Here is a 27,389-nt window from a genome sequence, read left to right on the forward strand (position 1 = left end):
TAATAAAGCTCATACATTTGTATATTCATGCTCATATTGTTAATTGTAATATTCTCGTTCCACATAAGCACGTATCATCTAAACATATTAACAACAATACCCACAGCAATGCGCAGGGAATTGTCTAGTTACATTTGGTTCGCCAACCAAACACACCCCAAGATCATCCATGTACTTTATAAACCGCATCCATCAATACAATCAAGCAGGAAGTAGAGTTTTGCCTCCACTGAGAGGGCATGAACCTGGTTAACCTTGCTTACTTGTTTTCCACCTGGATCATCCGAGTAGCTGTGACACCCTATCAAGTGATCTGCCTAGTTCCTAATCAATGTTTTCCCTGCACCATGCTATCTACAATTATTATGTGATGCAGCTGACGACCAATTTACATGTAGTCCCAATATCCCTCAAATAATTGTGTGCTCTCAAATAATTGTGTGCTACATCCCAAATTGCACGGAAGCCATATATATATATATGTGCAAATTTACGTACAATCAGGCTTGCACATGCATATCCTGCCAGAAAGAATATGGTATCAAGCTCTTCACTGGAGTAAGATAAGACCTTTGTCCATGGATTTCTAGTTTGCCACCAGAAGGCATGGAGCACAGGCGTCCCGATATTCCTTAGGCCTCACTTGACTCTGTCCTTGGCAAGGTATCTTGCCTGGTCAACTCATAGGTTGCCTCCGGACTATGATTCGCCATGTTGACACGCATTGAACATAAGAAGAAGAATGAAGATGTATAGATAGTTATGTGCCACATACTGCAGAGAAAACAATTTTCACCTTAGTTCGTTCATAGTAAGGATAAGAATATATATAAAATGTGATAGTACAAAAGCAAACTTTCTTCAACTGAGTGCGTTCACTCTATTCAAAATGTATTTTTTGTCTTCAGATGATATACATCATGCTACAAAATGTGCCCTTGAAAAACTTAGTAATCCCATAAATCCATATTACTTGTCGCAGCTTTAGTACAACTTGTACAAAAAATACATGATGTAACATTTTCAATACTGAAGAAATGATTCCATACCTGTGCCAAATCCAATAGCTACTATTTGATTCTAGCTTCCAGCTTAAAGCTGCAAAAGATAATGTAATGAAACCAAAAAGTAAATACAACCAACGGAACCGCTTGTTCAGCATCTCCAGAGTATTCCAGAACAAAGCCACGAGGTTTGGCCATCTGTAAGAAAGAACAGCAATACGAAAAATGCATCAGCCAACCAAAGGAAATACTGGAAATGCGATTGCTATAACCTACATACAACAGTGTTAGCATGATGTGTGCATGTGAAATTAAAATACAGAGGATAAAAAAATTAACTGCTGACATATATTCATGAAACTATGAATGCAAGCACACCTATGGGGCACACTGAGGTTAATTTGCCACGAGCAGCATATAAATCTTCGTGCGGTAGAGAATTCCAATATCCATCCAATAAGCAGGCCAAATGAACCAATAGCAACGACGATACCAATATTGGCAGATCTGAGATGGTAACTATCATAAATTGATGCACCCAGTGTCCATGATACTTGATCAAAGAAAACTAAGCAGTGACTTCCATACCTAGTGGCACCAGTTGCAGCTAAAATAGCTGTCAGAATAAACACAACAGTATGCATTGCTCGCTTTGAAGCTTCTTTAATTGTAGCCATATATATGAATGTACCAACAACAGCCATGAATGAAAGCCAGAAGTCCAAAAACTGAAGCAAGACAGTCCAGTGGCCATGGCCAACGATGTATCAGAAGTATTTCAAACAGGCAAAACTTGTTATACAACACACATTTTGTCAGCTTTAGCTCAAACATCGCAAGAACATGATTTTTCTGATAAGGTCCACAAGGCCACAGTTGTGATGGCCATAAACACTATTAAGAGGTCAGGGAGGGTGGGCCAGGAAGATTTACAGTGTACGGGCTGAACGGAGAAAACAGCCAAAGCACATGATTTCAGAGGCCATAGTCCTGAACTGGAAACAAATACCATTCAACCAAGACATTGCATTCCCAGTTTTCCTCTTACTCTAAATTACTTAACCCATCTGTACTAGAATACGCGGCCTGTTAGAGAACTGCATAAGTTATACTTTATGAATATATCAATCATGACATCAATATTCCCAAAGGTACTATAAAGGTTAACTCAACAGATGGGGCATATGAGGTCGCATATAATTGTTCTATGGTGAGAACTTTCTCAACCACTCGTAAGTTTGTACTGTACTTTTGACTTGTTATGGTCATGGGCATGGGCCCTGTGGCCGGCTGGAACAACATTTATGCACATTAAGGATGGCGTGTGATAGAGATGAGTTAGTTTATGGACAACACTAACCAGCGAACGTCAGTTTTCTATGCAATCCCAGCAAACGCCCTTAGGACTGCAGATACCGATTGAATGCATGTCAATTACTCTGCGCAGCATGGCAATTTTTCTGCCATTTTTTGTACTACATGGCAATTTTTTGCTTTAGAGCATGGCAAATCCCTTGCAACAGCATGCCAATTTTATCTGTTTTCGCATGGCAGTTCTGGGCGTTCGCTGGGAAATCTTAAAAATCTGGTGTCAGTTTTTTAACATTTCCGTAGTTTATTAACTACTTGGATACAACTGTATCTGTTAAGCTCCGTTTGGAAGTCCTATTGGTACCAAACTGGGCGTAAAATACAACCCTAAATAAAATATCGTCCTAGCTGCAAAATGGAAAGCTGTCAAAAAAAAAATTTATGGTAAAGTCATAAGCTTCCTCCGCTGCTGTTATTGGAATCTGTGTGTTGGTCATTGTTCAGATTTTCTAGGTCTGCAAGGTACTAACGATGTGAGCTTAGCTTCACGGTGCTTTTTTTTATCCGATATTGTTCCATTGTAAATATCTGGGAAGTGGGAAAGGAATTTGTAAAATATCTAGGTTCCTGCCTAAAACCTTCTTAATCTTTTGCATATCTGTTTGCTTACTGTTCCATGACAATGACAGTGAAAATTGTTAAGAAGAATTTGTACATCTAATTGAGTTTCTAAAATTTGTTCTCCTGGTTATGATGTTTGAGCAAGTGTTGACTGCTGTGCTGCAGCCTGCATATCATTTCCATGTTAATTAACAGCATGCAGTTCTTCGTGTGCTTAATTACTTATTTATCTAATGAAAGGGGATTTCAACAGTTGTGTTCTCAGATATCACAGTTGTAGCAAATCTTGGTAATTTGTTTTTTTCTTATTGTAAAAGAGCACATATTGTTCATCTCAGATGCTGCATATATTTTCTACTTATGTTTTTGTCCTGAGCTTTTTGGATTTAGCCTTGTGTCTTTATAATGAACATACATTTAAAATGGAAAGTGCTAGTATGGATCCTTAAATTTGGTTTAATCTAATGGTTCTTGAATTGTTTTTTCAAACTAAAAGAAAGGAATACACATATATACCTTATTTGCCTCAGTTTATTCAATGGCAGGTGCCTCTCTTGCAAATGTTGTTTTAATGGTGCCAAATGTTGTTAAATATGTCAATGAACTATAATTTTGTTTGTGTATGTGTCAATGGGTGGTTTGGTTCGGCATTTTCTGTCTTTTTTTCTCCCCTTCAATTTGTTGATCCTTTAACTTACACTGATGTTCATGCTCTTCGGTTGATCAGTAATCGACATTGATTTTCAGTTTTCTCATTGGCTGATATTGGGTCAAGGAGCACAATGGATGATGCCTACATTTGCTGTGACAACTTCTTGCAAGATTTTGGACTTGAAAGTTGTGAAAGACACTCATTTTATGGGGCTGTTTTTATTTCTGATGTATCAGGATCCAATACTTGATGCTTGGAATATTTATTAACTAAGTTTAGCAAATTCATGATTGGAGAAACAATTAACTAATTTTAGCAAATTCATGATTGGAGAAACAATGTCATGAGAGTTTGTATTCAGAGAGGTATTTCATGTGTTTATCAAGTTTGTATTGAGGGAGACATTTCCTGTGTACTTGTGTGATCTCTTGATGTCGCTTATCCCAGCAAGGGGGTTTTACTGTCCACTGAAACACCATCTCACAATGGAAAAATATCCACTGTATACAGCGGGTTTGTAGTGCACAATAACTTAAAAGGGTACCTTGCTTACAGCCTTCTACAAGATTGTGGATTTCCCAAATGGGTCCTTTGGATATGACTGGTGGTACATAGTTGCAGTAGTATAGCTGCATATGACGTACACAGACATGGAAATATGCTATCAGGAGAGGCCTTAGGTCTGAATTATCTTTGCAACATATGGATCAAGTTAGTCATCCTATATGATCGACTAGCATGCTACAGTTTTTATTAATCAACAATCAAAACAAAAGATTCCAATAAGCCTCAAATCTCTCATCAACAACAGGTACAAGCCCTGCCTCCGGAATGAATAGGGCAAGTGCCCTATCCTTGGTCTTCGGACCTTAATTATGCCCAAATCCCCCTGTTTTGGACAAAGGTCCATAACAGTACCTCACTAAAATGCTTGTCCTCCCTTAAACCAATTAATCACCATGAAAAAGGATGCTTACTAGCATCAACCAGGAAAAATAATGCCGGATTCACTTCTATTTGTCACGACGAAACTGCCATTATGTTCTTTACTTCCAAGTTCCGACTTCATCCATCAGCTTTCGACTTCTTAGGATTTCCCTCCGTTTCAAAATAAGTGACTCAAAAATGACTCTACTTTGTACTGAAATTAGTACAAAACTGAGTCATTTTTGAGTCATTTATTTTGAAACGGAGGGAGTATTAAATAAGTTTTTTGCATATCGATGTTATTATGATACAGTAGAAGCCTATATGTTAGGATACATCAATGTTATTATGTAAACTAATAAGGTAGTTGGTAGCAGCTTCCCTACCAAGGCGTGCTCGCAGGTTGTAGGGGTGCTGCGGTGGATGGCGAGGCGGCTGGCGCGGCCGACGGCGCTGGAGCGCCGTGGTCGCGAGCGAGAGAGAGTTGGGCGCGGCTAGGGTTAGGGCACCAGCTCCTTCTAGGAGCCGACCAAAATAGATTGATCTTGCTTAATCTCAAAGGTGTTCATTACATGAGTATATATAACTCCTCTAGGCTATCAACTATAATAAACTGGGCTAAGCCCCTAATACTATAAGATAACTGGGCCAGCTTGGCTAACTGGGCCTCCTCCGGTTATAATGTAAACCGGTCATAACATCTCTCCATGCCTGCGCAAACAGCTCGTCCTCGAGCTGGAAATCTGGATAATGCTGACGGAACTCCTCCAGGCTCTCCCACGTAGCATCCTCCTCTGCAAGACCGTGCCACTGGATCAAAAGGCGCCATACACCACAGCCTTGTTGGGCCTTCAATACCTTGGCTGGAGCAGGAAGTAAGGGCCCGTCCGAGGTTGGCAGAAGATCTGGTCCAGCCGCCGGCGGCTCCCCATGGAAAGGCTTCAATAAGCCCACACGGAAGACATCATGGAGATGTGCAGCAGGGGGAAGCTTCAGTCGGTAGGCGACGCCGCCAATGCGTTCCAACACCTGAAAGGGCCCTACATAGCGAGGACCCAGCTTGCGCTTGGCGCGGGGGTCAAGTGACTGCGTAGTACGGTGGAGAAGCCGCAGCCACACCCAATCCCCCACCGCAAACTCGGCCTCGCGGTGGTGAGCGTCGTAGTATTTCTTGGACAGCTGCTGGGCCTGAAGAAGACGTTGCCGCACCTCCGCAAGAATGACATCGCGATCGCGAAGGAGTGCTCCTGCTGCCTCTGCCCGTGCGGCCCCGGATTGGAGAGGCAGGATGGCCGGAGGGGCCGGCCATAAACCACCTCAAAGGGGGTGGCATGCAGGGCGGAGTGGTAAGAAGTGTTGTAGCAGTACTCCGCCCACGAAAGCCAGTCCACCCAAGCTCGGGGGCGATCACCTGTGATGCAGCGCAAGTACATAGTGATCACCTTGTTGACAACCTCTGATTGTCCGTCGGTCTGGGAATCAAAGGCCATGCTCAAGCGCAACTTGACGCCTGCCAACCGAAAGAGATCCCTCCAAAAGTGGCCAGTGAACACCGGGTCACGATCGCTGACGATTGAAGAGGGAAACCCGTGTAGGCGGACGATGGCGTCGAAGAAGGCTCGTGCGATGGAAGTGGCGGTGTAGGGATGGCCAAGCGCGATGAAGTGCGCATACTTGGAGAAACGGTCCACCACAGTGAGAATGACGGACTTGCCGCCCATCTTGGGAAGGTCCTCAATAAAATCCATGGAGATGTCAGCCCACACCTAGGAGGGCACCTCAAGGGGCTGTAGAAGGCCAGCTGGCTGCAATGTCTCGGTCTTGTTGCGCTGGCACGTCACACAAGAGCGCACCCAATCGCGCACCAACGGGCGGTCGCCCGGAAGATAGAAATCGGCGCGGAGGCGATGGAGTGTTTTCTGCACCCCCTCGTGGCCGGCTGAGTGCGCCAAGAGAATCGCCTGGTGACGGAGATCGTCGTGATTGGGCACAAAGATGTGCCTACCGTGGATGAGTAACCCGTCATCGAGTCGCCACGGTGCCGGCAAGTTGCCCTCCGCAAGCCGCTTCCTAAGAAGTTGAGCATCAGTGGCCGTGGCAATGGCACAGCGAATGTCGTCGATGAAGACGAAGGAGGGCCCGAAGCGGATGCAAAGGGCCGTACCCTCGGTGTCAGAAGCGTCGTCATCGGCGTCACGTCGTGATAATGCATCCGCCACGATGTTGAGACGTCCTGGCCGGTACTTAATGGTGAAGTCATAGCCAAAAAGCTTACTGATCCACTGATGTTGCGGAATCGTGGACAGGCGTTGATCCAACAAAAATTTCAGGCTGTAATGGTCAGTGCGAATCAGGAAGTGTCGCCCCCAGAGATATGGTCGCCAATGTCGCACCGCCTGTACCAAACCGTTATCGCTGGCACGTCACACAAGAGCGCACTTCACCATTAAGTACAGCGAGCTTATGGTGACGTGCGGCGAATGGCCGGCTGAAGAAAGCGAGCGGTCCCGGTGAAGAACAGCGCCGAAACCCACTCCGGACGCATCACAGTCAACCATGAACGGCTGCTCGAAATCTGGCATCTAGAGGACCGGACCGGTAGTAAGAGCCTCCTTTAGTGACTGAAAGGCGGTAGCTGCCTCCTCGTCCAATGAGAAGGCGTCACGGCGGAGCAGCCGTGTGAGCGGCGCGGCGAGAAGGCCAAACTCCCGGATAAACTTCCGGTAGTAGCCGGCCAGACCCAAGAAGTCGCGGAGGGCCCGCGGTGAGTGTGGTGTTGGCCAAGAGGCGGCCGCCGCGATCTTGTCAGCATCCATGACGACTCCCTCCACTGAAATGACGTGACCGAGATATGCGACGGATGTCGTGCCAAACGAGCACTTCGGGCGCTTAAGGTGGAGTTGGTGTGCCCGAAGTTCGTTGAAGATGATGGCGACGTGATGCAAGTGCTCTGCCCAAGAGGAGCTATAGATGAGAATATCATCAAAAAAAACGAGCACAAACCGTCACAAGTACGGCCGGAGTACGTCGTTCATCAAGGCCTGGAATGTCGCCGATGCATTAGAGAGGCCGAAAGGCAACACCAAAAACTCGAAGTGGCCATGATGAGTGTGAAACGATGTCTTCACGATGTCGTTCGGGTGCATCCGAACCTGATGATAACCCGAACGCAAGTCGAGCTTAGTGAAGAAGCGGGCCCCGTGAAGCTCGTCCAGGAGCTCCTCCACGGCCGGTATGGGAAATTTGTCCTTTTGCGTCGCCGCGTTGAGAGCACGGTAGTCGATGCAGAAGCGCCATGAGCCGCCGGGTTTGCGAACGAGGAGCACCGGGGCCGAAAACGGCAAAGTAGAGATCCGGATGATGCCCAAGGCGAGCATGAGTGCGCACTGTCGTTCCAGCTCGTCCTTCTGCAGCTGTGGCTAGCGATATGGCCGGACGGCGACAGGCGCTGTACCCGGAAGAAGGTGAATGTGATGGTCGCAGACTCGGGCGGGCGGAAGGCCCTAGGGCTCGTCAAAGAGATCGTTGTGCTGCTGCAGGAGATGGGCCAACAGGGGCGGCTCTGAATCGGCGGTTGCTGTCGACAACTGTGGTGGGGCAACTGCCGACGACGCGCCACCCTCACCCTTCCACTGCACATTGCGGCCTTGACGCCAGCACGTCATGGTCAGGACGTCGAAGTCCCAAAGGATGGGACCGAGGGTCCGCAAGAAATCCACGCCGAGGATGAAGTCGAAGCATCCCAAGTCAATGCCTACGCAAGTAATGGCAAAGTGCTCGTCGCCGATGATGATGGGAACCTGTCGTGCAATCCTGTGGCAGCGAAGACGGTCACCGTTAGCCACGGTAACCCAGACCTGCTCTCCACCGGTTGGTTGAAGGGCCAGCCGATGCATGGTAGACTCCAGCAGGAAGTTGTGTGTAGAGCCCGTGTCTATGAGAGCTAGGAGACGCTCCCCATTAACCGTCACTGGCAGCATCATAGTCTTTTCCGAGCGGATGCCTGCGAGGGAATGGAGGGAGACGACGAGGGCGGTGGCAGCAGCCGGTTGCGTCTCCTCGGCCAGCTCTGGAGAGGTTGTATCCTCCTCGGCGTAGTCCGCTGCCTCCAGGTAGAAAAGGCATGGGCAAACGTGGCCCGACACTTAAGAGTTCGTCGCAGTTGAAGCAGAGCCCCTAGCGGCGACACTCGAGCTGCTCGACTTGGGTGAGCCGGCGGAACGGGCGAGTCGCGGCCATGGTGGGGGACCCTGTCGCCGCCTGGGCAGGTCGGCTAGGCGCGGGCGTGGGCGCTCGAGGGGGTAGGGGAGGGCCGAGACGCCTGGAGCGTGGCAGGCCAGCGCCTGGAAGCGCTCGGCAAAATCCTGCACCGAGGAGCAGAACGGGAGGCGTCCGAGTTCCGCCAGCCTGCTGCCGTGGACGGGTGGCCCGAACCGTAGAAGGCACAGGTCGCGGAAGCATTCCCATGGCGGCATCCCGCCCTCGTCCTGCTCGAGGACGTAATACCACGTCTGTGTCGCGCCCGGAAGGTGGTACGAGGCGATCCAGGTGCGGTCCGACGCGAGCGTCTGTTGCCCGCGAAAGAACTAGTCGCACTGGTTGAGCCAGTTCAGGGGGTCGCCGGTGCCGTCATAGGTGGCGAACTCCAACTTGGAGAAACGTGGTGGGTGTTAGCCGTAGCCGGCGGCCATTGGCGGCTCGGCCACGCGGAGCAGTGGCGCCGACTGACCCGGGAGGACGGGCTGCAGTGGCCCGTCGTGGAACAGGGGGCCGTCAACGCCCGCATAGGGTCCTACCGGTCCAGCGTAGCCGGCGAGTGGCCCGGCCGGGTGCATCGCGGCTGGGGCCGGTAGGGACAGCTGCACCGTGGCCGACGTGTAGACGGGCTCGGTGAGCCAGGCCGGGAGCGGGGACAGCGACGGAGGGAACCGCACCTCCTGGATGAGTGCGCCCGGGGTCGGAGGCGGCCCACTCAGCGCGGAGGTGGATCCCAGGTGTTGCGCCGTCGCGAGGCTTGGTGGAGGCGCCACGGCGGGGAAGAAGGCCGCAGCCGACTAGTGCGGCATGGGGTTCCCGCAAGGAGCGCGCGGATGCCCGCCACGGCGTGGCCGAGCTCCACCAGCGCGACGGTAATCTCCGCGGGGGAGTGAACCAGGCCGGTCGAGAGCGGCGGAGGGCAGGCGGCCTCGGGAGGCGGGTCGATGACGGCTGCAGCGACGGCCGCAGTGGCCATCGGCATGGTGGCCAGCAGCAGTGGGGCAGATGTTGGCGGAAGACTGGAAGCGGACGGAGGGGCAGACATGGCCGAACCTAAGCAAGCTGATACCAAATTGGTAGGAACAGCTTCCCTACCAGGGCGTGCTCGCAGGTTATAGGGGTGTTGCGGTGGATGACGAGGCGACTGGCGCAGCCGACTGCGCTGGGGCGCCGTGGTCGCGAGCGAGAGAGAGTTGGGCGTAGCTAGGGTTAGGGCATCGGTTCCTTCTAGGAGAAGGAGCCGATCAAAATAGATTGATCTTGCTTAATCTCAAAGGTGTTCATTACATGAGTATATATAACTCCTCTAGACTATCAACTATAATAAACTGGGCTAAGCCCCTGATACTATAAGATAACTGGGCCAGCTTGGCTAACTGGGCCTCCTCCGGTTATAATGTAAACCGGTCATAACAGTAGTCATGCATGATTGCACGAGTTCATGCACCGAGGGCCTGCATGCTAAAAATATATATCCACTGGATGCAATTAAACTTGTAAATTATGCTCGTGTTCCTCTTGGGTCTTTCTAGAGTCCGCCTCCATAACTCTTAACTTTCTATTAACCCCCGTTCGGCTATCATGAGGTGCAGTTTTAGTGCTACTAGGCACGAGGATGGAGAGGTTAGCCTTGGTGGGCAGGTGGTACCGGAGAGAGACACGTTTCGATATTTGGGGTCCATGTTGCAGAAGGATGGCGATATTGATGAAGACGTGGGCCACCGAATCAAGGCTGGGTGGATGAAATGGCGCCAAGCTTCTGGCGTACTTTGTGATAAGAGAGTGCCACAAAAGCTAAAAGGCAGGTTTTATAGGACAGCTATCCGACCTGCGATGTTGTATGGCGCGGAGTGTTGGCCAACCAAGAGACGACATATCCAACAGTTAGGTGTAGCAGAGATGCGCATGTTGAGATGGATATGTGGCCACACAAGGAAGGATCGGGTACGGAATGACGATATACGAGAGAGACTTGGGGTAGCACCGATTGAAGAGAAGCTGGTCCAGCATCGTCTCAGATGGTTTGGACATATTCAACGGAGGCCATCGGAAACGCCGGTGCATAGCGGACGGATAAAGCGTGCTGAGAATGTTAAGAGGGGTCGTGGTAGACCAAACTTGACATGGGAGGAGTCCGTTAAGAGAGACCTGAAGGTTTGGAATATCGACAAAGACTTAGCCATGGACAGGGGTGCGTGGAAGTTAGCTATCCACGTTCCAGAGCCATGACTTGGTTTCGAGATCTTATGGGTTTCAACTCTAGCCTACCCCAACTTGTTTGGGACTGAAAGGCTTGGTTGTTGTTGTTGTTCCTCTTGGGTCTTTTCTTAAACTGAAGTTGGTTGTCAACCAGAAGGTGCAAGATGGTCTACCTCGTATTAGAATAATAGATATACATGACCATGATACTTGGTCCAATAAATGTCAATAATATGTAACTAGCAGTACGTGATGAGCATCTTACCTGTAATACACGAAAAGATAGTATGCACCAGGTGCCCACATCACATGAATGGTACAAGGCACTAGAAATTCCACTAGACGTGTAAAGAATCCATTCGGCGAACGCCTAGGTGGCAATGGGAAAAAGGTTACCATGTTATTGAGCAAATTTACTCCGTTTATATAAAAAGAAAACTCAAATTTAGCTTTCTGAATGTGGAGAATATTTTAAAAATATCAAGATATAATATGGAACTAGTTTAGGCACGGCTTTGCAGTAAGACAATCTAGCAGCTTATCAGTCATTTGGGACCTACTAATGTTTCATCCCTCGGAACTCAACGCCTGCCATAGTGACAAGATCTATTTCAGTTAACAATCATGTTATTCTCCCTAACTCCATAACTTGCAGAATGTTTTGCCTCATAGTTCAGCATGAAACTTTATACTTTACTTGTGTAGTCACGTATATATTCCTATTGGATCATAAGATGCTTGTTTCGAAAATGAGATGAAGACAACTGACCGCACAAAGGCCTTCATTCAAATCTGACAGGTCTTTCAACAATTTTATGTTCAACCAGAGAGAGCACTTCTGCGTAATGACTAATGAACTACAAATAATCCCCAAATGATAAGACAGTTTCCTTACACCAGCTGATATATGTAAATAAAATAGTAAATTGCATTGAGGGTCCATAAAAATGCAAAGTGCTGTAGATATCTAGGTCATCAAAGTTAAGTAAATGGTTTATGTAATGTCCGGATGTTTTTCCCTATTTTCTAAAAAAGCACATTTTTTGTTGGCCAATCTCCCCTCACTGAAGAAAGGGAGGAACTGCAGACCAGTAGGCAAAAGATCATACTTATTGAGGTTTCTTTTTTCAGTTCATCATGCTAGTAGAAGCACAAGTATACCTTTTGCCGGAGGGCCCAGAAGGCAGGTAAAATTGCTGCAGCATTTGATGCGATTAGAAAGACAGACTGCCTGATGTGCCCTGCATTTAGATATAACCAATATTATACAGAAATTTAATAATTTATTGCATAGATGTAAAATGATGCATCACAACTTGTCAAAAGGGTGATTTTTTTTTTCAAGAAAACGGAAAAGACTCTTTGCGTTTCGTTTCATTGAAAAGATGGAAAGTACAATCCTCCTAAGAGGCGGTTATACATGAGTCGTGCGCCCGGTCAGTGTACATCCCAGGATGGGTAGGACAACCCGTAGTCCTTTTGCCCCAGCGAGTGCCCAACATTTGGCCTTATCTCTGATCTTATCCACTAATGTGTCTACTGAGGGTCGCGCATTGTCGAAGGCGCATTCGTTCCGGTGTTTCCAAATCATCCAGGGGACCAGCATGGCGATTGATTGCAGGGCTTTGCGCTGCGCCGACGGTGTCTGTTCCTTAGCCCTCTGCCACCAGTCAATTAGTGTGGGTTCGTTGGTGGGGGGGGGGGGGCTGGTATGCGTGTCAAGTTTGCCTGGCAAACGGGCATCCCAACAGTAGGTGTTGCATAGTCTCCGGGGCTTGGTCACACAATAGGCATCGGGGACGGTGCGGTAAGCCGCGTCGAGCAAGCCGCTCCGCCGTCCAACATCGATCCTTGCCTGCCAACCAGTTGAAGAACTTGACGCGAGGCGGCGCCCAGCTCTTCCACGTGAGTTTCCTTGCGGGGCAACGCTTGGAGCCTTGGAACGTCGTGGCGTATCATGATTGTGCCGAGTATGTGCCGCTTGCTGTCCATCTCCATATCATTCGGTCTGGCTCGTGCATGAGGGTGATGTGTTGCACGGCCTGCCAAAGCTGCATATATTGTCCAATCTCGTGCATCCCGATGACTCCTTGGATGTCACGCGTCCATGAGTTGCCGGCGAGCCCCTAAGCCACTGTTCTCGTTTTGCAGCGCCGTTTGGGTATGCAATTGTATAACGCCGCTGCGAATTCACGCACAGACTGTCCATGGAGCAAGCGGTCGTCCCAAAACAGGGCAGCCTGTCCATCTCCAATGACCATGGCAGTGGATGCGAAGAATAGCACTCGCTCCTCACGGGAGAATTGTAGGTCGAGTCCTTGCCATGTGCGGTCTCCATCGGTGCGGGCGTACCACAACCATCGGAGTCGGAGTGCCAACCCGGCACGCTCTAGGTCTCGGATCCTCAGGCCACCGTATTCAATAGGCGACACACTTGGCGCCAGTTGACATGGCGGTGTCCGCCATTGGCCGTGGCGCGGCCGGCCCACAGAAAGCCTCTCTGAATCTTTTCCAGTTGCTTGAGAGTTTTCTTAGGTGGGGCAAATGCCAGCATCTGGTGAACCGGGATAGCGTCGAGTACCGATTTGACCAATGCGAGTCTTCCGGACTTGTTCATGAGCCATGCCTTCCATGTCGGCAGCCTCGCAGCCACCGAGTCGACGAGTGGCTGGTGCTGAGCGGCCGTGGGGCGTCTCAACGTCAATGGAATGCCAAGGTAGTTGATGGGGAGATCTACCACCGTGCATCCCATTAGGGTGATCATCGTGGTCGCACTACGGTGTCCGTGCATGATGGTGGCCGAGCTCTTTGCATAGTTAACTCTTAGGCCGCTGGCGTTGCCAAACAAGGTGAGGATTCCCTTGATGGCCTCCACGTCGTCCGACGTGGCGTGGCAGAATAGCATGACGTCATCGGCGTACAGCGAGATAGCCGGGATGTTCCATCGTGTGTGCAACTGTCGTAGGATGCCATAGTCGTGGGCGTGGCGGATGAGGCGGCCGAGGATGTCCATGGCAAGCACGAAGAGTTGCGGTGACACGGGGTCCCCTTGGCGTAGCCCGCATCGGTGCCACATAGGTGGCCCTGGCTCTCCATTGAGCATGATCCTGGTGCTCGAGTTGGTGAGTAAGATCGCGATCCACTCCCGAAATCGAGGCCCAAAACCGTATTGGCGGAGCACTTCAAACAGGAAGGGCCGGGATAGGGAGTCGAAAGCCCGCGTTAGGTCCAGTTTAAGCATGACTTGCGGGGCCGCGAGCTGGTGCAGTTGCTTCATGGATTGCCTGACGAGGACGAAGTTGTCATGGAGACTCCGCCCTGGGATGAATGCATTCTGGTTGAGGCTTACCAATTCTCTAAGTCTTGGGGCGAGGTGCAGCGAGATCACCTTCGTGAAAATGTTGGCCACAATGTGTATGAGGCAGGTCGGACGGTAGTCGCGCAACTCGCAGGCGTCGGCGCGCTTCGGGAGCAGGGTCAGGAGGGCCTGATTTAGTTTACTGAAGCCGCGGTCGCGTAGCTCGAAGAGCTGCTGGAAGACATCCAGAAAATCCTGCCGTACTATGTCCCAGCATGCCCGCAAGAACTCAGCTGTAAACCCGTCGGGTCCGGGTGCTTTTCGCGCTGGGAGGCGTTTGATAGCGTCCCAAATCTCCTCACGTCAGTTGGCATGTAGACTACGCCCCCACCATGTGGGGCCCAATTGCCATCCACAGCGGCCCGCGTCACCACCCACCGCACCACGGCCCGAGATCGACCCACCAATGCCAGATGTCCCGCCTCGATTGACCCAACCCCATGCGGTTCGGATGCCAATCGTTTTGCCTCACCCCCAATCACGTTGCGGTGATCCCGAGGACGTGTTGCCCCCACACAAGCATGGACGATGGGGGAATTCTTGGTTGTAACCACCAAGCACCTAAATGCAACATTGTCGGCGCCCGGGAAGAGGCCGCATCGGCCACACAACTTCACCCCACGTAGGGGGAGATCGGTGTGCGTCGCTGTTAACACACATGCACCGCCCAAAGCTGAGACGCACGCAAGTGTAGATCTTTGCACGCTGGGGATCGTTGGAATCAACCAGAAAATCACCGTGTCAGAGATGAAGGCATACGACGACCTGTTCGCCGCACCTATACCGCTGACTGTGCTCACGGTAATCGCTGCATTGGTCGATCGCGAGATCCCAGCATGCATGGCGTCATCGGTGGCCACTGTTAAGCTTCATGCACTAGCCAACACAACCAAAAGTCCTAACTGATGGAAAGGGTTGGGCAATCCACGTATACACTTCAACACCCCCTCTCACGTGTGACGCGGAAAGTCAACACGTGGACAGACTCAAAGGTATGGCTCAAGAGGCCTATACGTGGACACATAGGGGCGACAACAATTTTTGAATAAACTGCAAAAGCCAAGATTTGAACTCAAGACCTTAGGTCCGATAACATGTTAAGCTTCATGCACTAGCCAACACAACTAAAAGTCCTAACTGATAAGGGGTAGGCAATCCACATATACACTTCAACAGCCACGATTGTGTGCGTCGACGTTGCGTGCGAGACCTAGATCCACCCGGGTTGTGCTCACGGTCGATCCCATTCCCATGGATCACGGTCTTAAGATAGCAATATGAAACGTACGGGGCCTAAATGCTCAGGCGAGGTGGCATGCCATCCAGACTTTGATAGACACCACCAAGGCCGCTATTGTATGTTTGCAAAAAAATGGCTTTGATCTGCTCGTCTACGGTCCCCGACACATCGGTTCGGAGTTTGATGATTACACGTATATCCCGACGAATGGGACCTGGGGTGGCATCCTGTTTTGGAAATATGCCCTAGAGGCAATGATAAAATAGTTATTATCATATTTCTTGTTTCAAGATAATCGTTCATTATCCATGCTATAATTGTATTGAATGAAAACATAAATGCATGTGTGGATATATAGACAAAACAATGTCCCTAGTAAGCCTCTAGTTAACTAGCCAGTTGATCAATGATGGTTAAGGTTTTCTGACCATCTGCAAGTGTTGTCACTTGATGACTCAATCACATCATTGGGATAATGATGTGATGGACTAGACCCAAACTATAAACGTAGCATGTGACCGTGTCATTTTGTTGCTATTGTTTTCTGCGTGTCAAGTATTCATTCCTATGACCATGAGATCATGTAACTCACTGAAACCGGAGGAATACCTTGTGTGTATCAAACGTCACAACGTTACTGGATGACTATAAAGGATGTGCTCTACAGGTATCTCCGAAGGTGTCCGTTGAGTTAGCATGGATCAAGACTGGGATCTGTCACTCTGTGTGACGGAGAGGTATCTCAGGGCCCACTCGGTAATACAACATCACATATAAGCCTTGCAAACAATGTGGCTAATGTGTTAGTCACGGGATCTTGTATTAGGAAACGAGTAAAGAGACTTGCAGGTAACGAGATTGAAATAGGTATAGGGATACCAACGCTCAAATCTCGGACAAGTAACATACCGAAGGACAAAGGGAATGGTATACGGGATTATATGAATCCTTGTCACAGAGGTTCAACCGATAAGATCTTCGTAGAATATGTAGGATCCAATATGGGCATCCAGGTCCCGCTGTTGGATATTGACCGGGGAGTGTCTCAGGTCATGTGTGCATAGTTCTCGAACCCGCAGGGTCTGCACACTTAAGGTTCGGTGACGTTTTGGTTTAGTTGAGTTATAGGTGTTGGTGACCGAAGGTTGCTCGGAGTCCCGGATGAGATCACGGACGTCACGAGGGTTTCCGGAATGGTCCGGAAACGGAGATTGATATATAGGATTGTTTCATTTGGCCTCCGGAAAGATTTGGGGCATTACCGACAGTGTATCGGGAGTGACGAATGGGTTCTGGGTTTTTACCGGGAGGGGGCCACCCACCCGGGAGTGAACCTAATAGCCCAAGGGTGGCGCACCAGCCCTTAGTGGGCTGGTGAGGCCAGCCCAAGTGGACTATTTCGGCCAAGGAGAAAATCAAGGAGAAAGAAAAAGAAAAGGAAAGAAAAAAAAAAGAGGAGGTGAGAAGGAAGGGACTCCTCCCTCCAAACCGACTTGGAGGAGGATCCCTCCTCCCTTCGGCCGGCGCCCCTAGGGCAAGCCCCACCCCTTGGCTTCTCCTATATACTTGAGGTTTAGGGCTTTCTGACACACAACTTTTGCCACGTGCAACCCTAAACCTCTACTTCGTAGTTCTTCCTCTAGATCGGTTTTCTGCGGAGCTCGGGCGAAGCCCTGCAGGAATAGATCATCACCATCAGCGGCGCGCCGTCACGCTGCCGGAGAAGTCATCTACTTCCCCGTCTCTCTTGCTGGATCAAGAAGGCGGAGATCGTCATCGAGTTGTACGTGTGCTGAACGCGGAGGTGCCGTCTGTTCGGTGCTAGATCGGGACGGATCGTGGGACGACGGTGATTTGAATCACGAAGTTGTTCCACTACATCAACCGCATTTTTTAACGCTTCCCGCTTAGCGATCTACAAGGGTATGTGGATCCGATCTCCCTCTCGTAGATGAACATCACAATGATAGGTCTTCGTGTGCGTAGGAAAATTTTAGTTTCCCATGCAACATTCCCCAACTGTGGTAAGAGAGCTAGGTTCATGCGTAGATGTAATCTCGAGTAGAACACAAAAGTTTTTGTGGGCGTTGATGTTCGATTTGCTACGTCCTTGTGAGGCAATCACTCAAGATGTTGCGTCAGTTGGGCGCCGCGAGAGTGATACTCAAGCTGGACCTCACCCGCGCCTTCGACTCCTTATCATGGCCATTCCTCTTCGAGGTTCTGCGCTAGTATGGATTCGGGAGCCGATTCTCCTCTCCTCATCCAGCACTCGTGTTCTTCTAAACGGCAAGCCTGGGCCACCAATCTGACACCGAAAGGGGCTCCGACAGGGCGATTCCCTGTCACCGCAGCTCTTCGTGCTCGTCGTCAAAACTCACGAGGCACATGAAGCACGCCCACAAAAAAGGCATTCTATAGCAGTTGCATCCCATGCAGACGATCCCGGCGATCTCGCTCTATGCCGACGACGTAATGCTATTATGTCACGCCACGGAGGGCGACATAGCAGCGATCAAGGAGATCCTAGGCCTATTCAAAAGGGCCTCCGGCCTGAAGGTGAATTATGCGAAGAGTTCGGCCATTGTTCTTCATGGCGACCAGGCGTCCACAGAGACGATCTCGCACCTAGGTTACCCCGTGGTGGAGCTACCCATCACCTACCTGGGCATCTCCCTGTCCACGCGCCGCCCCTCGGCCGCGCAGATGCAACCTTGGTGGACCGGACCGCCGCGCGCCGCACCGCCCCTCGGCCGCGCAGATGCAACCTTGGTGGACCGGACCGCTGCGCCTGCCATCTTGGAAGGCATGGCTCATGAACAAAGCCGGACACCTCGCCCTCATCAAATCTATCATGAGTGCGATCCCGGTGCATCAGCTGCTCGCACTCGCGCCCCCAAAGAAAACGCTCAGGCGGCCCGAGAAGATTCAGCGAGGATTTCTATGGGCTGGACGAGCAACGGCCAATGGTGGGCATTGCCACGTTAATTGGCGCCGCGTATGTTGCCCCATTGAGCTTGGCGGACTCGGCGTTTGTGACCAAGGGCGCGTAGGGATCACCGCTAGGATCTCCACGGCCACGGGCACTCCCTGGTGGCTATCGGTGGTTTACGGGCCACAGGACGACGCCGAGAAGATCGCCTTCATGCACGAGTTGTGCGACCTCAGGGCGGATTGCGTCGAGCCTTGGATGTTGTGCGACGATCTTAACCTCATCCGCCGCGACAAGGACAAGAACACGGGCAACCTTAACCGGTGCATGATGGGCAAATTTTGACGACTTACCAACGATCTAGCACTCAAGGAGATCTACCTCAACGGCCAGCGTTACACCTGGTCTAACGAGCAGACGCCACCGACCCTGGTGCACCTCAACCGCGTGCTCTGCAACTCGGACCGGGAGGATGCACATGGCGAGCCCGTTTCATCACTTAATGTTGCGCCTATAGGCCATGGCGACTAGGCTCATCAGCTAGAGCTCCAAATCCATGGGGAACATCGAAGCCAAGCTGGCCATATCTCGTGAGTTGATCTCGCGCTTCAATAAAGCCCAGGAGGACCGCACCCTCTCACCACCCGAGGACTGACTTCGTAAGCAGCTCAAGGCCTCTTACCTCGGCCTCACGCCCTTGGAGTGTACGATCGCCCAGCGGCGCTCCCGCATTGCTAATCTTCGAGACGGCGACGCAAACACGGCATTCTTCCACCAGCAGTGCTCCTAGCGCCGCCATTCTCCTCTCCTCATCAACACCCAGGTTCTTCTGAACGAAGAGACGGGACCACCAATCTGACATCGAAAGGTGCTCCGGCAGGGCGATTCCCTATCACCGAGGCTCTTCGTGCTCGTCGTCAACACTCACGAGGCTCATGAAGCACGCCCACAAAAAAGGCATTATGTAGCAGCTACTCCCTCCGTTCCTAAATATAAGTCTTTTAAGAAATTCCACTAGAAGACCACATACGGAGCAAAATGAGTGAATCTATATTCTAAACTATGTCTATATACATCCGTATGTAGTCTTTTAATGAAACTTTAAAAAGACTTATATTTAGGAACGGAGGGAGTACACATCCCAGGCGGACGATCCCGGCGATCTCGCTCTATGCCGACGACGTAATGCTATTATGTCATGCCAGGGAGGGTGACACAACAGCGATCAAGGAGATCCTAGGCCTGTTCGGAAGGGCCTCCGGCCTGAAGGTGAATTATGCGAAGAGTTCGGCCACTGTTCTTCATGGCGACCAGACGTCCACAGAGACAATCTCACACTTGGGTTTCCCCGTGGTGGAGCTGCCCATCACCTATCTGGGCATGTCCCTGTCCACGCGCCGCCCCTCGACCGTGCAGATGCAACCCTTGGTGGACCGGACCGCCGCGCGCCTGCCATCTTGGAACGCCTGGCTCATGAACAAAGCCGGACGCCTTGCCCTCATCAAATCTGTCCTGAGTGCGATCCCGATGCATCAGCTGCTCGCACTCGCGCCCCCAAAGAAAACGCTCAGGCGGCTCGAGAAGATTCAGCGAGGATTTCTATGGGCTGGACGCCCAACGGCCAATGGTGGGCATTGCCACGTTAATTGGCGCCGAGCACGTAGGGCTGGCGTTGCGACTACACTGGTTATGGCTGTCCAGAACAAACCCCGAACGCGCGTGGCGGGGGCTTGGCCTGCAGTTCTCGTCAGAGGAACAAGCACTCTTCTCGACATCCACTACCATGCCAATTGGGAATGGCCTGACAATCCTATTCTGGGAGGATCGATCTGGCTGGGCAGTCCATTCGCGAGCTCTTCCCCAAGCTACACGGATGCATCCCCAAACGCCGGTGCAAGACGAGAACAGTGGCCAAGGGGCTCAACGACAACGCCTGGGCACGCGACATCCATGGCATCATCGGACTCCAGGAAATTGGGCAATACCTGCAGCTATGGCAACTCGTGCAGAGCACCGAGCTCACCGACACCTTGACCAGCTGATATGGAAGTGGACCACGAGCGGCGCCTACTCGGCACAGTCGTGCTATGCGGCAACGTTCCACGGATCGACGACATGCTACTCATGGAAGCTAATTTGGAAGGGCTGGGCGCCGCCTAGGGTCAAGTTCTTCCAATGATTAGCCAGCCAGGACCGCTGTTGGACCGCCGAAAGACTGGCTCGCCGCGGACTGCAGCACCACCTGTGTTGCCTGCTCTGCGATCAAGCACCGGAAACGCTGGGACACATGCTGCCGGATTATCCACTCGCCTGACAGACCTGGCACGAGATCTTGGCATGGCTGCGCATCCCAGCCCCAAGTCCCAACCAAGAGCCCAGTCTCATGGACTGGTGGCTGCACGCCAAGGGAAACAAGCCGCCAGTCCTACACAAGGCACTGAAATCCGTCGCGTTGCTCGTGCCCTGGATGATTTAGAAGTACAGGAACAACCGCTTCTTCGACAACGAAAGCCCCTCACTCCATACACTAGTCGATATGATCAAGTACGAGGCCCGCTCCTGGGCACAAGCAGGGGCAATTGGCAACTGGGCTTAGGGTAGTAATCCCGCAAACATGGGATGTGCACTAATCATGATGTAATCTGCGCGTTCTAGGACGCTTGTAACCGAACTCCACCCCTTTTCAATGCAAAGAAATGCAAACCTTGCATTTTCTTGAGAAAAAAAAATCACGTGAAGGTAACTACCACTGGGTGGTAGGAAATATTTGGCCTACTTGCTTACTTGTACATGTTATTTCAGTAACATTACACTACTATATGGCTACTTGCTTACTTGTACATCTTATTTTATTGAATGCAAGCTTCCTAAGAATAGAGTGCCCAAACATAGCACATGTTAATGTTTAAATGATCGAAGAATTTCATACGCACATTTGCAACGTTTCTCTTGATAAATATAAAATGCACTGCCGAGGAAATGAATCAAAAGACTACATCAATAATTGACTACCAACGGTAGTAGCTGGTTGAAGTATTCTTCATCATTTATATGGGGAAGAATCTTCTACTGTAAAATAATTGGCACACTGAAATTTCAAAACTAAACATGAGACTTACCATTAGGTGAAACTAATTCATTACTGCAATCGAACCCACCATGATCACGATCACAAGTGCAGAAGCTGTTGAATGAGAAGAAACAAATCTTTGAGATCACAGTGGCTAGAAACAATTACATCTTTTTGTTGAGTAGTACTGTATCAAACATCATATACCGGGCATACAAATGCAAATACAACCAAATAGCATGGCAAACCTTGAGGATTTATTTACCTGTAGAACGTTAACCCACTTTCATCAACTGAAGCATGACAAACACCTTTCTGGTTACAATTTCTATGGCATCCCTGAAGAGATATAGACATATATGTCTGAGAATTTGAGGTATAATTTGGATGCTTGACTCCAAAGCACCAAGTTCCCTCCTTGGCATAGAAAATAGATAGATCCATGTCTGAATCCGTGGAATTCTGTAGCGAATAGAATACTGAACTGTTACTGCTGCTTGTCCTGCTTGCATAATAATCCCAACTATCATTTGATGGTAGACCATTATATTTTGAGTACAGCTCATAATTCAATTCTTTATCTGACTTTAGCTGGACACGAATAAGTGCACCTGCTGAACCTTGGGGAACATCCAAAAAGAAATAAGTCCATGCAAATTGCTCAAAGGATGAGTTGGTTAAGAACTTTTCGAGCGAGAAGTGAGTATATTCCAGCAATGCCCTCTCATCAGTAGGAACATAATATGACTCAAAAGGAACAGAAGGATTTCTTTTAGGAACTCTCTGCACGTAAACAACATGTAATTAATAAAGACGCCTAATAAGAAGTGAAGTTCATAGAAACAAAGAGTGCACATACCAGTCTCAAAAGTCTTAAATTGCAGTAATAACTAAAATTAAGAGATCAATCTAGTGTCCTGTCTTGGGTGGCAACATGCTAGCTTTATCTCAACAGGAGACGCTGAGAATTGCAGCGGGATAATAAATAAAATCTATACCTTTGCAAAATATAAATGCAAGCACATGAGATTATTGGATAACGTTCCCGAATCTATATCCAGTACTCCTTGCATTAAAAATATCTGACATTTTCAAATTCAACATTAATCTGATATTTGCAAGACTGGACATCATTAGAGAAAAATATTAGAACCCCGACAATAGCAGTGAAATTCATAGTATCAGCTAATCTCACAAATGTTGGTGATAAGTAACTATTTTGCTCTTGTTTAGCTTCTCGAACTAATCATTCTGCCTTGATTCATTTATTGCATAATTTTCATGATCAGAAGACAGGAAATATCATGAAAGTAACACATCAGCCTGCACGGCAGTAATTAAACAGATTCTAGGCAAACTAAACATTTCATTTATTTCAAAGATGCTGTAAAAGAAGAGAAAGAGGTAAACCCACTACACTTTCAAAAAGTTAGGCACCATTATTTAGCTGCCACTACACCGTTAACTGGCCAAGACAAAGATCAACCCAGTCGTTGCTACGGCTATGTTTATCTTTCTTGTTAGTTAGGTACAAGACTAAAAGACGGAAGTGTATGCACTATAAATAATACAGAATGCATCTCTCTCAACTACTCAACCTACCTGTAGCACATATGCTTCCCATGAACAGTTGATTCCAGTTTTTCCATTCAGACATCCAGTTACTTGCCAATCAAATGAGAAACAAATTGTATCCAGCATAGCTGCGGTTGTATTTCTCATCTGTGTTTTGTTCAGAATCTCAATTGCGATATACCATCGTCCAATATTTGGCAGCTTTATAACCAAGGGAGCACTGCTAATATCACCTGAATAATCATGCAAATCTCTCTGAGGGAAGGCGTTGCAGCGCAGATAACAGATTAAGGATGCACTTTGGGGTACTCTAAAATTTGCAGCTGTAATTTCAAATTGCAGTGCTTGGTTGACTACATCCAAGAAGTAAAACTTCATATCGCCTTGCCTAAGGCATAGTGAGTCATTTGAAATGGCACAAGTGACCAAATTCTCCACTCCCACTAAGCTAGTACGGTTGGACTCGAGCTGATGTCCTATTGGATGGTTCGACCTTGATAAGAAGCTGGTACGTCTAGTATTTTCTCTAGTTTTCAATATTTTTCGGGTGTTGATAGTCAGACCTAAAAGATCTCTTGAGTTGTTATATCTTGAAAACTGAGAACAACCAATAGTTTCAATAGTTTGGTTGCAGTAGGGTCCCCATAGTGCTGAAGTAGGACATCCTTCTACAGTAATGCTAGTGCTCACTGACAGTGCTCTCCCTCGGCTAATCTGAAGAAGTATAATTATCAAGATTCAAGTTGTGATTACATAATTATGCCAAATGGTGGAATTATAAAGTTAATAATTATGCACATGGCATGCCCTAATCTGGACTGAACGTACCATCTTTGATTGTGTGCGAGCAGGTCCAAGGCCATTGAAGTAACCAATGTACCAAATCCCTGGCGATATCTGCACATAACGAAGGCAGGTACATTAGAAGTCCACATAATTTCTTAATATGGTGTATAGCTAATACATCAGAATATAACATAAATTCCTTTCACATAATTTCTTAATATGGTGTCACCATTAGTATACATGTGATGCGATGTATATAATAGTACAAGTAACCCGACATGAAACATTGCTCAGTGATAACCGGTCCTACATCTTTGGTAGCATTGATGCTGTTGTTGTGCTAGTACAAACAAGGGTCACTACTGTAGACGAGGTAGCTACGACATATTGCTTTGTAAGTCAGAGCATCAGGATAATTAACCTGGCCATTTGTTAACACTATCGTTGTGTTCTTCTGAAATGGTATGCACTGAGCCAGAATTGATTGGTTATTCGTATTGCCAAAAGATCCAACAGCAAGAAAGTTTGATACTGCAATAAAGAACCTTCCTGTCAAAATTAGTTTATCAGAAAGTTAAGTAAACACGAAATATTAGGCTAGGATCAGAAGAACATATCAAACTAACTTGCTAGAAGAATGCTTACAAATCAGTCCTTTTTTGACAAATAAACTCCTCATCTAGACTAAACAAGTGGCATGCTACTGTTTCAGAAAAACTACAGACTAGATGGCAGCACAAATATGCTCCTCTTATTTATTTTTTCCCGCAAAAAAATGGCAGCACGGGATATAGCTATCCAGGTGGAAGAAAAAAACACCACTTTATTAGCATCTTAGCTACTTCAGTCTTCACCTTTCATAACTGCAGTATCTTGAAATTGTTATCTATCTGTCACATCATTGTTTTATTTTTCTCACTAATTGCAATAAATTTGTGATGGACTTTCAAGGAAAATTATAGCACCAAATATGATTGGCTTCAAAATAGTTTAGTACTACAAATTACATCTCTTTCAGTTTGAAGACTATGGTCATAAACCGTATTTAGCACATCTTTAACAAGTTCACCGCAATTGTGCAGGTATACAAGATTGTCAAAATAGATAAAGTAGTAAAGTATGTCACCACATGAGGAAATGTATATGGCACTCACATAAATTGTCCAAATAATAATCAGATATATCGGGAATAGGAGGGTTGGCAGTCATCAAACAGATGATAGCAAGATCACTTCTCGGAAGATCTTGTAAGTGCTCCCTGGGCTGCATTATTTAAAGAAACATTGCATAAGCTGTGCATAAGTTGGTTTGCACTTTGCACCTATGCTCAAAAATAGGGAATAAACAAGTAACGCTGTTAAAATTTAAAAGGTTCCAAAAACAGAATGTTTGAGCTCACAATGTCATGCATCAATGCATCACTACCTACCTTTATATGAAGCACGGAAGTGTTTTTTTTTTCATTCGATCACCACCGCACATACAAAACACTCTGCTACAGTGTTTTCTACCATTCAGGCTCTACTGACCACCAAATGTAAAACTAAAACCAAACCAGTAATTTTTTGTAAAATACTGTAGGACCTATTTGAAATTGATGTAATATTTGTGTGCCCATCGGTCTTTAGAACAAATATGAACTAAAGAGCGATGCCTGCAAAAATATTATGTCCATGCTAATAGGGAAGACTCCGGCGGTGTATAAATATTTAATGGAGTACATTACGAGGCTATACAGGGGGGGGGGGGTTAAAAAATATATTGATCACCCTTCCATCATCATATTGTTTTGAAAGCATGATATACTACTCCCAACAACAAAAATTGGACTATGTACTAATTGTGTATAGACACTTACGACATCTTTTGATTATATAAATTTTGGAGGATTGGAATGGTGTAGTAAAACTGAAAGGGAGCCTTTTAGAGCAAAGGAATGAGCATCCAGGAATCCAGTGACATACCTACAGAATGGCTCAATCCATAGGAATTTTGGAGGAATTTTAACTTGAACATAGACCTCATGGAAAGAATCTTATGTCTAGCATATTTCTAAGTAACCATATTTGTAAATTTACGTGTTTGTGTTTCTGCAGCATTCAACAAACCATTATATCTCAATCCTATGTTATTCATATCTCTGCATTCCAAAGGCCCTTTACACATAAGCGGTCTCAACATCTTGAAATACGTATGTATAACATGAACTGGGGCGAGCATGAAAAGAACATAATGTCTTGATTGCTCAGCTAGTGTTGATGTCTGCTAGTCATGAAGCACTTTTTAAGTCACCAACATCGCCACTCTACTCTGAGAAGACAAGCCAGCATAGCTCACCCACACATCAAAAAATTACAGCACTATTTTCTGAGAAAAAAAGTACAAAAATATAACTCATAGAAGAAGACCAGAGTCTTTCACTTACAATATCTCTGTCGGTTGCAAAGTTCATGGTGATAGAAGAAAATGATGCCGGCAAGTCAACTGCTAGTAAGGAAAACAAAAATAAAAAATAATCAGACCACGTGGGACAAAATTCAGGTATAGTTACTAGATACACGAGTCGAAGCAAATACGAATTATATTGCGTCAATTGTTCCTCAATGGGGAAAGAAATACAAGTAAACACTCAGTAGAGCAAGCAAAGTAGAATCAGAGGCATAAGCGTCGAATTTCGAAATTCGAGTAACCCAAACACGGGTACGTTCACAAACAATCCACAGCATGTGGTGGCAAATGAAAATTCTACCAGCCCAGGGATCGGGGCGCGAGGACATGCTAAACCACACAGAATCTGGTATAAAACGAGCGTTTAATCTAAGGAGAAAGATAAAAAGAAGAAGAGAGGGATTCCGGACACAGATCGGTCACACCTTTTTTTAATAATATACCAGTATATATAGTAAGAACAAGTTAAACCCAAGCAGGCAGCAGCAGCAGGGACTCGATCTCTCACCGCGAAGGTAGGTCCAGTCGTAGGGCCTGAGAGAGAGCTTGGGCTGGCCGTAGCTGGCCAGCACCACCGGCTGCGCGGCGCAGCCTCGCGGACCCGCCGCCAACCCCACGACGCCCAGCATCACCAGCGCCGCCGCCCGCCACGGCGCCGCCATGGGCGTGGGACAGCGCGCTGCACGCGACCAGGCCCGCCAAGTCCACAACTCACCAGCCACCACAGCACAGTGCACAACGCAAGGCGTGAACCCTACAAGCTCTAAACCCTCGCGGCTGCTGCGGAGATCGGGAGACTGGAGGAAGAGATGAGAGGAGGGGGGGCTTGGGCTTTCAGTGTCTTTTTTTCCACAAGGCCTTTATTCTTCTTGTAGTACTAGTCTACTACCGCGTGGGGAGAAAAGAGGGGGGAAAGCGACGGCGAGGGGGTGCCACACAACACAACACTGGTCTTGGTCGCGCTAGTTTATACGGATTTAATGCCTTCCTAGGCGGATGTTGGTGACCC

At 48.1% G+C, this 27,389-nt stretch overlaps 1 protein-coding gene across 3 annotated transcripts; it reads right to left on the reverse strand.

The window, feature by feature from the left end:
- LOC123429886 lies at positions 1 to 27,389 on the reverse strand. Of its 3 annotated transcripts, XM_045113861.1 has the most exons (14): positions 26,889 to 27,323; positions 26,358 to 26,416; positions 25,087 to 25,195; positions 24,354 to 24,463; positions 23,975 to 24,043; positions 23,174 to 23,860; positions 21,837 to 22,354; positions 21,621 to 21,685; positions 12,133 to 12,212; positions 11,237 to 11,341; positions 1,593 to 1,732; positions 1,383 to 1,511; positions 1,050 to 1,202; positions 1 to 774 (listed from the first exon to the last, which is right to left on the reverse strand). In XM_045113861.1, the coding sequence occupies exons 1-14, from the start codon at positions 27,040 to 27,042 to the stop codon at positions 633 to 635; spliced, it is 2,520 nt and encodes an 839-aa protein (XP_044969796.1). In that variant the 5' UTR covers positions 27,043 to 27,323; the 3' UTR covers positions 1 to 632. The 3 variants fall into 3 exon arrangements, with proteins under 3 accessions (XP_044969796.1, XP_044969801.1, XP_044969807.1); XM_045113866.1 differs by lacking the exon at positions 11,237 to 11,341 and having other exon boundaries at positions 26,889 to 27,326; XM_045113872.1 differs by lacking the exons at positions 1 to 774; positions 1,050 to 1,202; positions 1,383 to 1,511; positions 1,593 to 1,732 and adding an exon at positions 3,804 to 4,217 and having other exon boundaries at positions 26,889 to 27,389.

This window comes from Hordeum vulgare, chromosome 1H (assembly GCF_904849725.1).
Source record: "Hordeum vulgare subsp. vulgare chromosome 1H, MorexV3_pseudomolecules_assembly, whole genome shotgun sequence".
In the NCBI taxonomy this organism is placed as follows: Eukaryota; Viridiplantae; Streptophyta; class Magnoliopsida; order Poales; family Poaceae; genus Hordeum; species Hordeum vulgare.

Bases quoted from the DNA above. Each gene is read 5' to 3' on its own strand.
- LOC123429886 (XM_045113861.1), bottom strand. From the start codon at position 27,042: ATGGCGGCGCCGTGGCGGGCGGCGGCGCTGGTGATGCTGGGCGTCGTG. The intron at 23,861-23,974 runs GTACGTTCAGTC...ATACTTCTTCAG, and splicing joins CTCGCACACAATCAAAGATG to ATTAGCCGAGGGAGAGCACT. The intron at 1,203-1,382 runs GTGTGCTTGCAT...TCTTTCTTACAG, and splicing joins AACCTCAGTGTGCCCCATAG to ATGGCCAAACCTCGTGGCTT.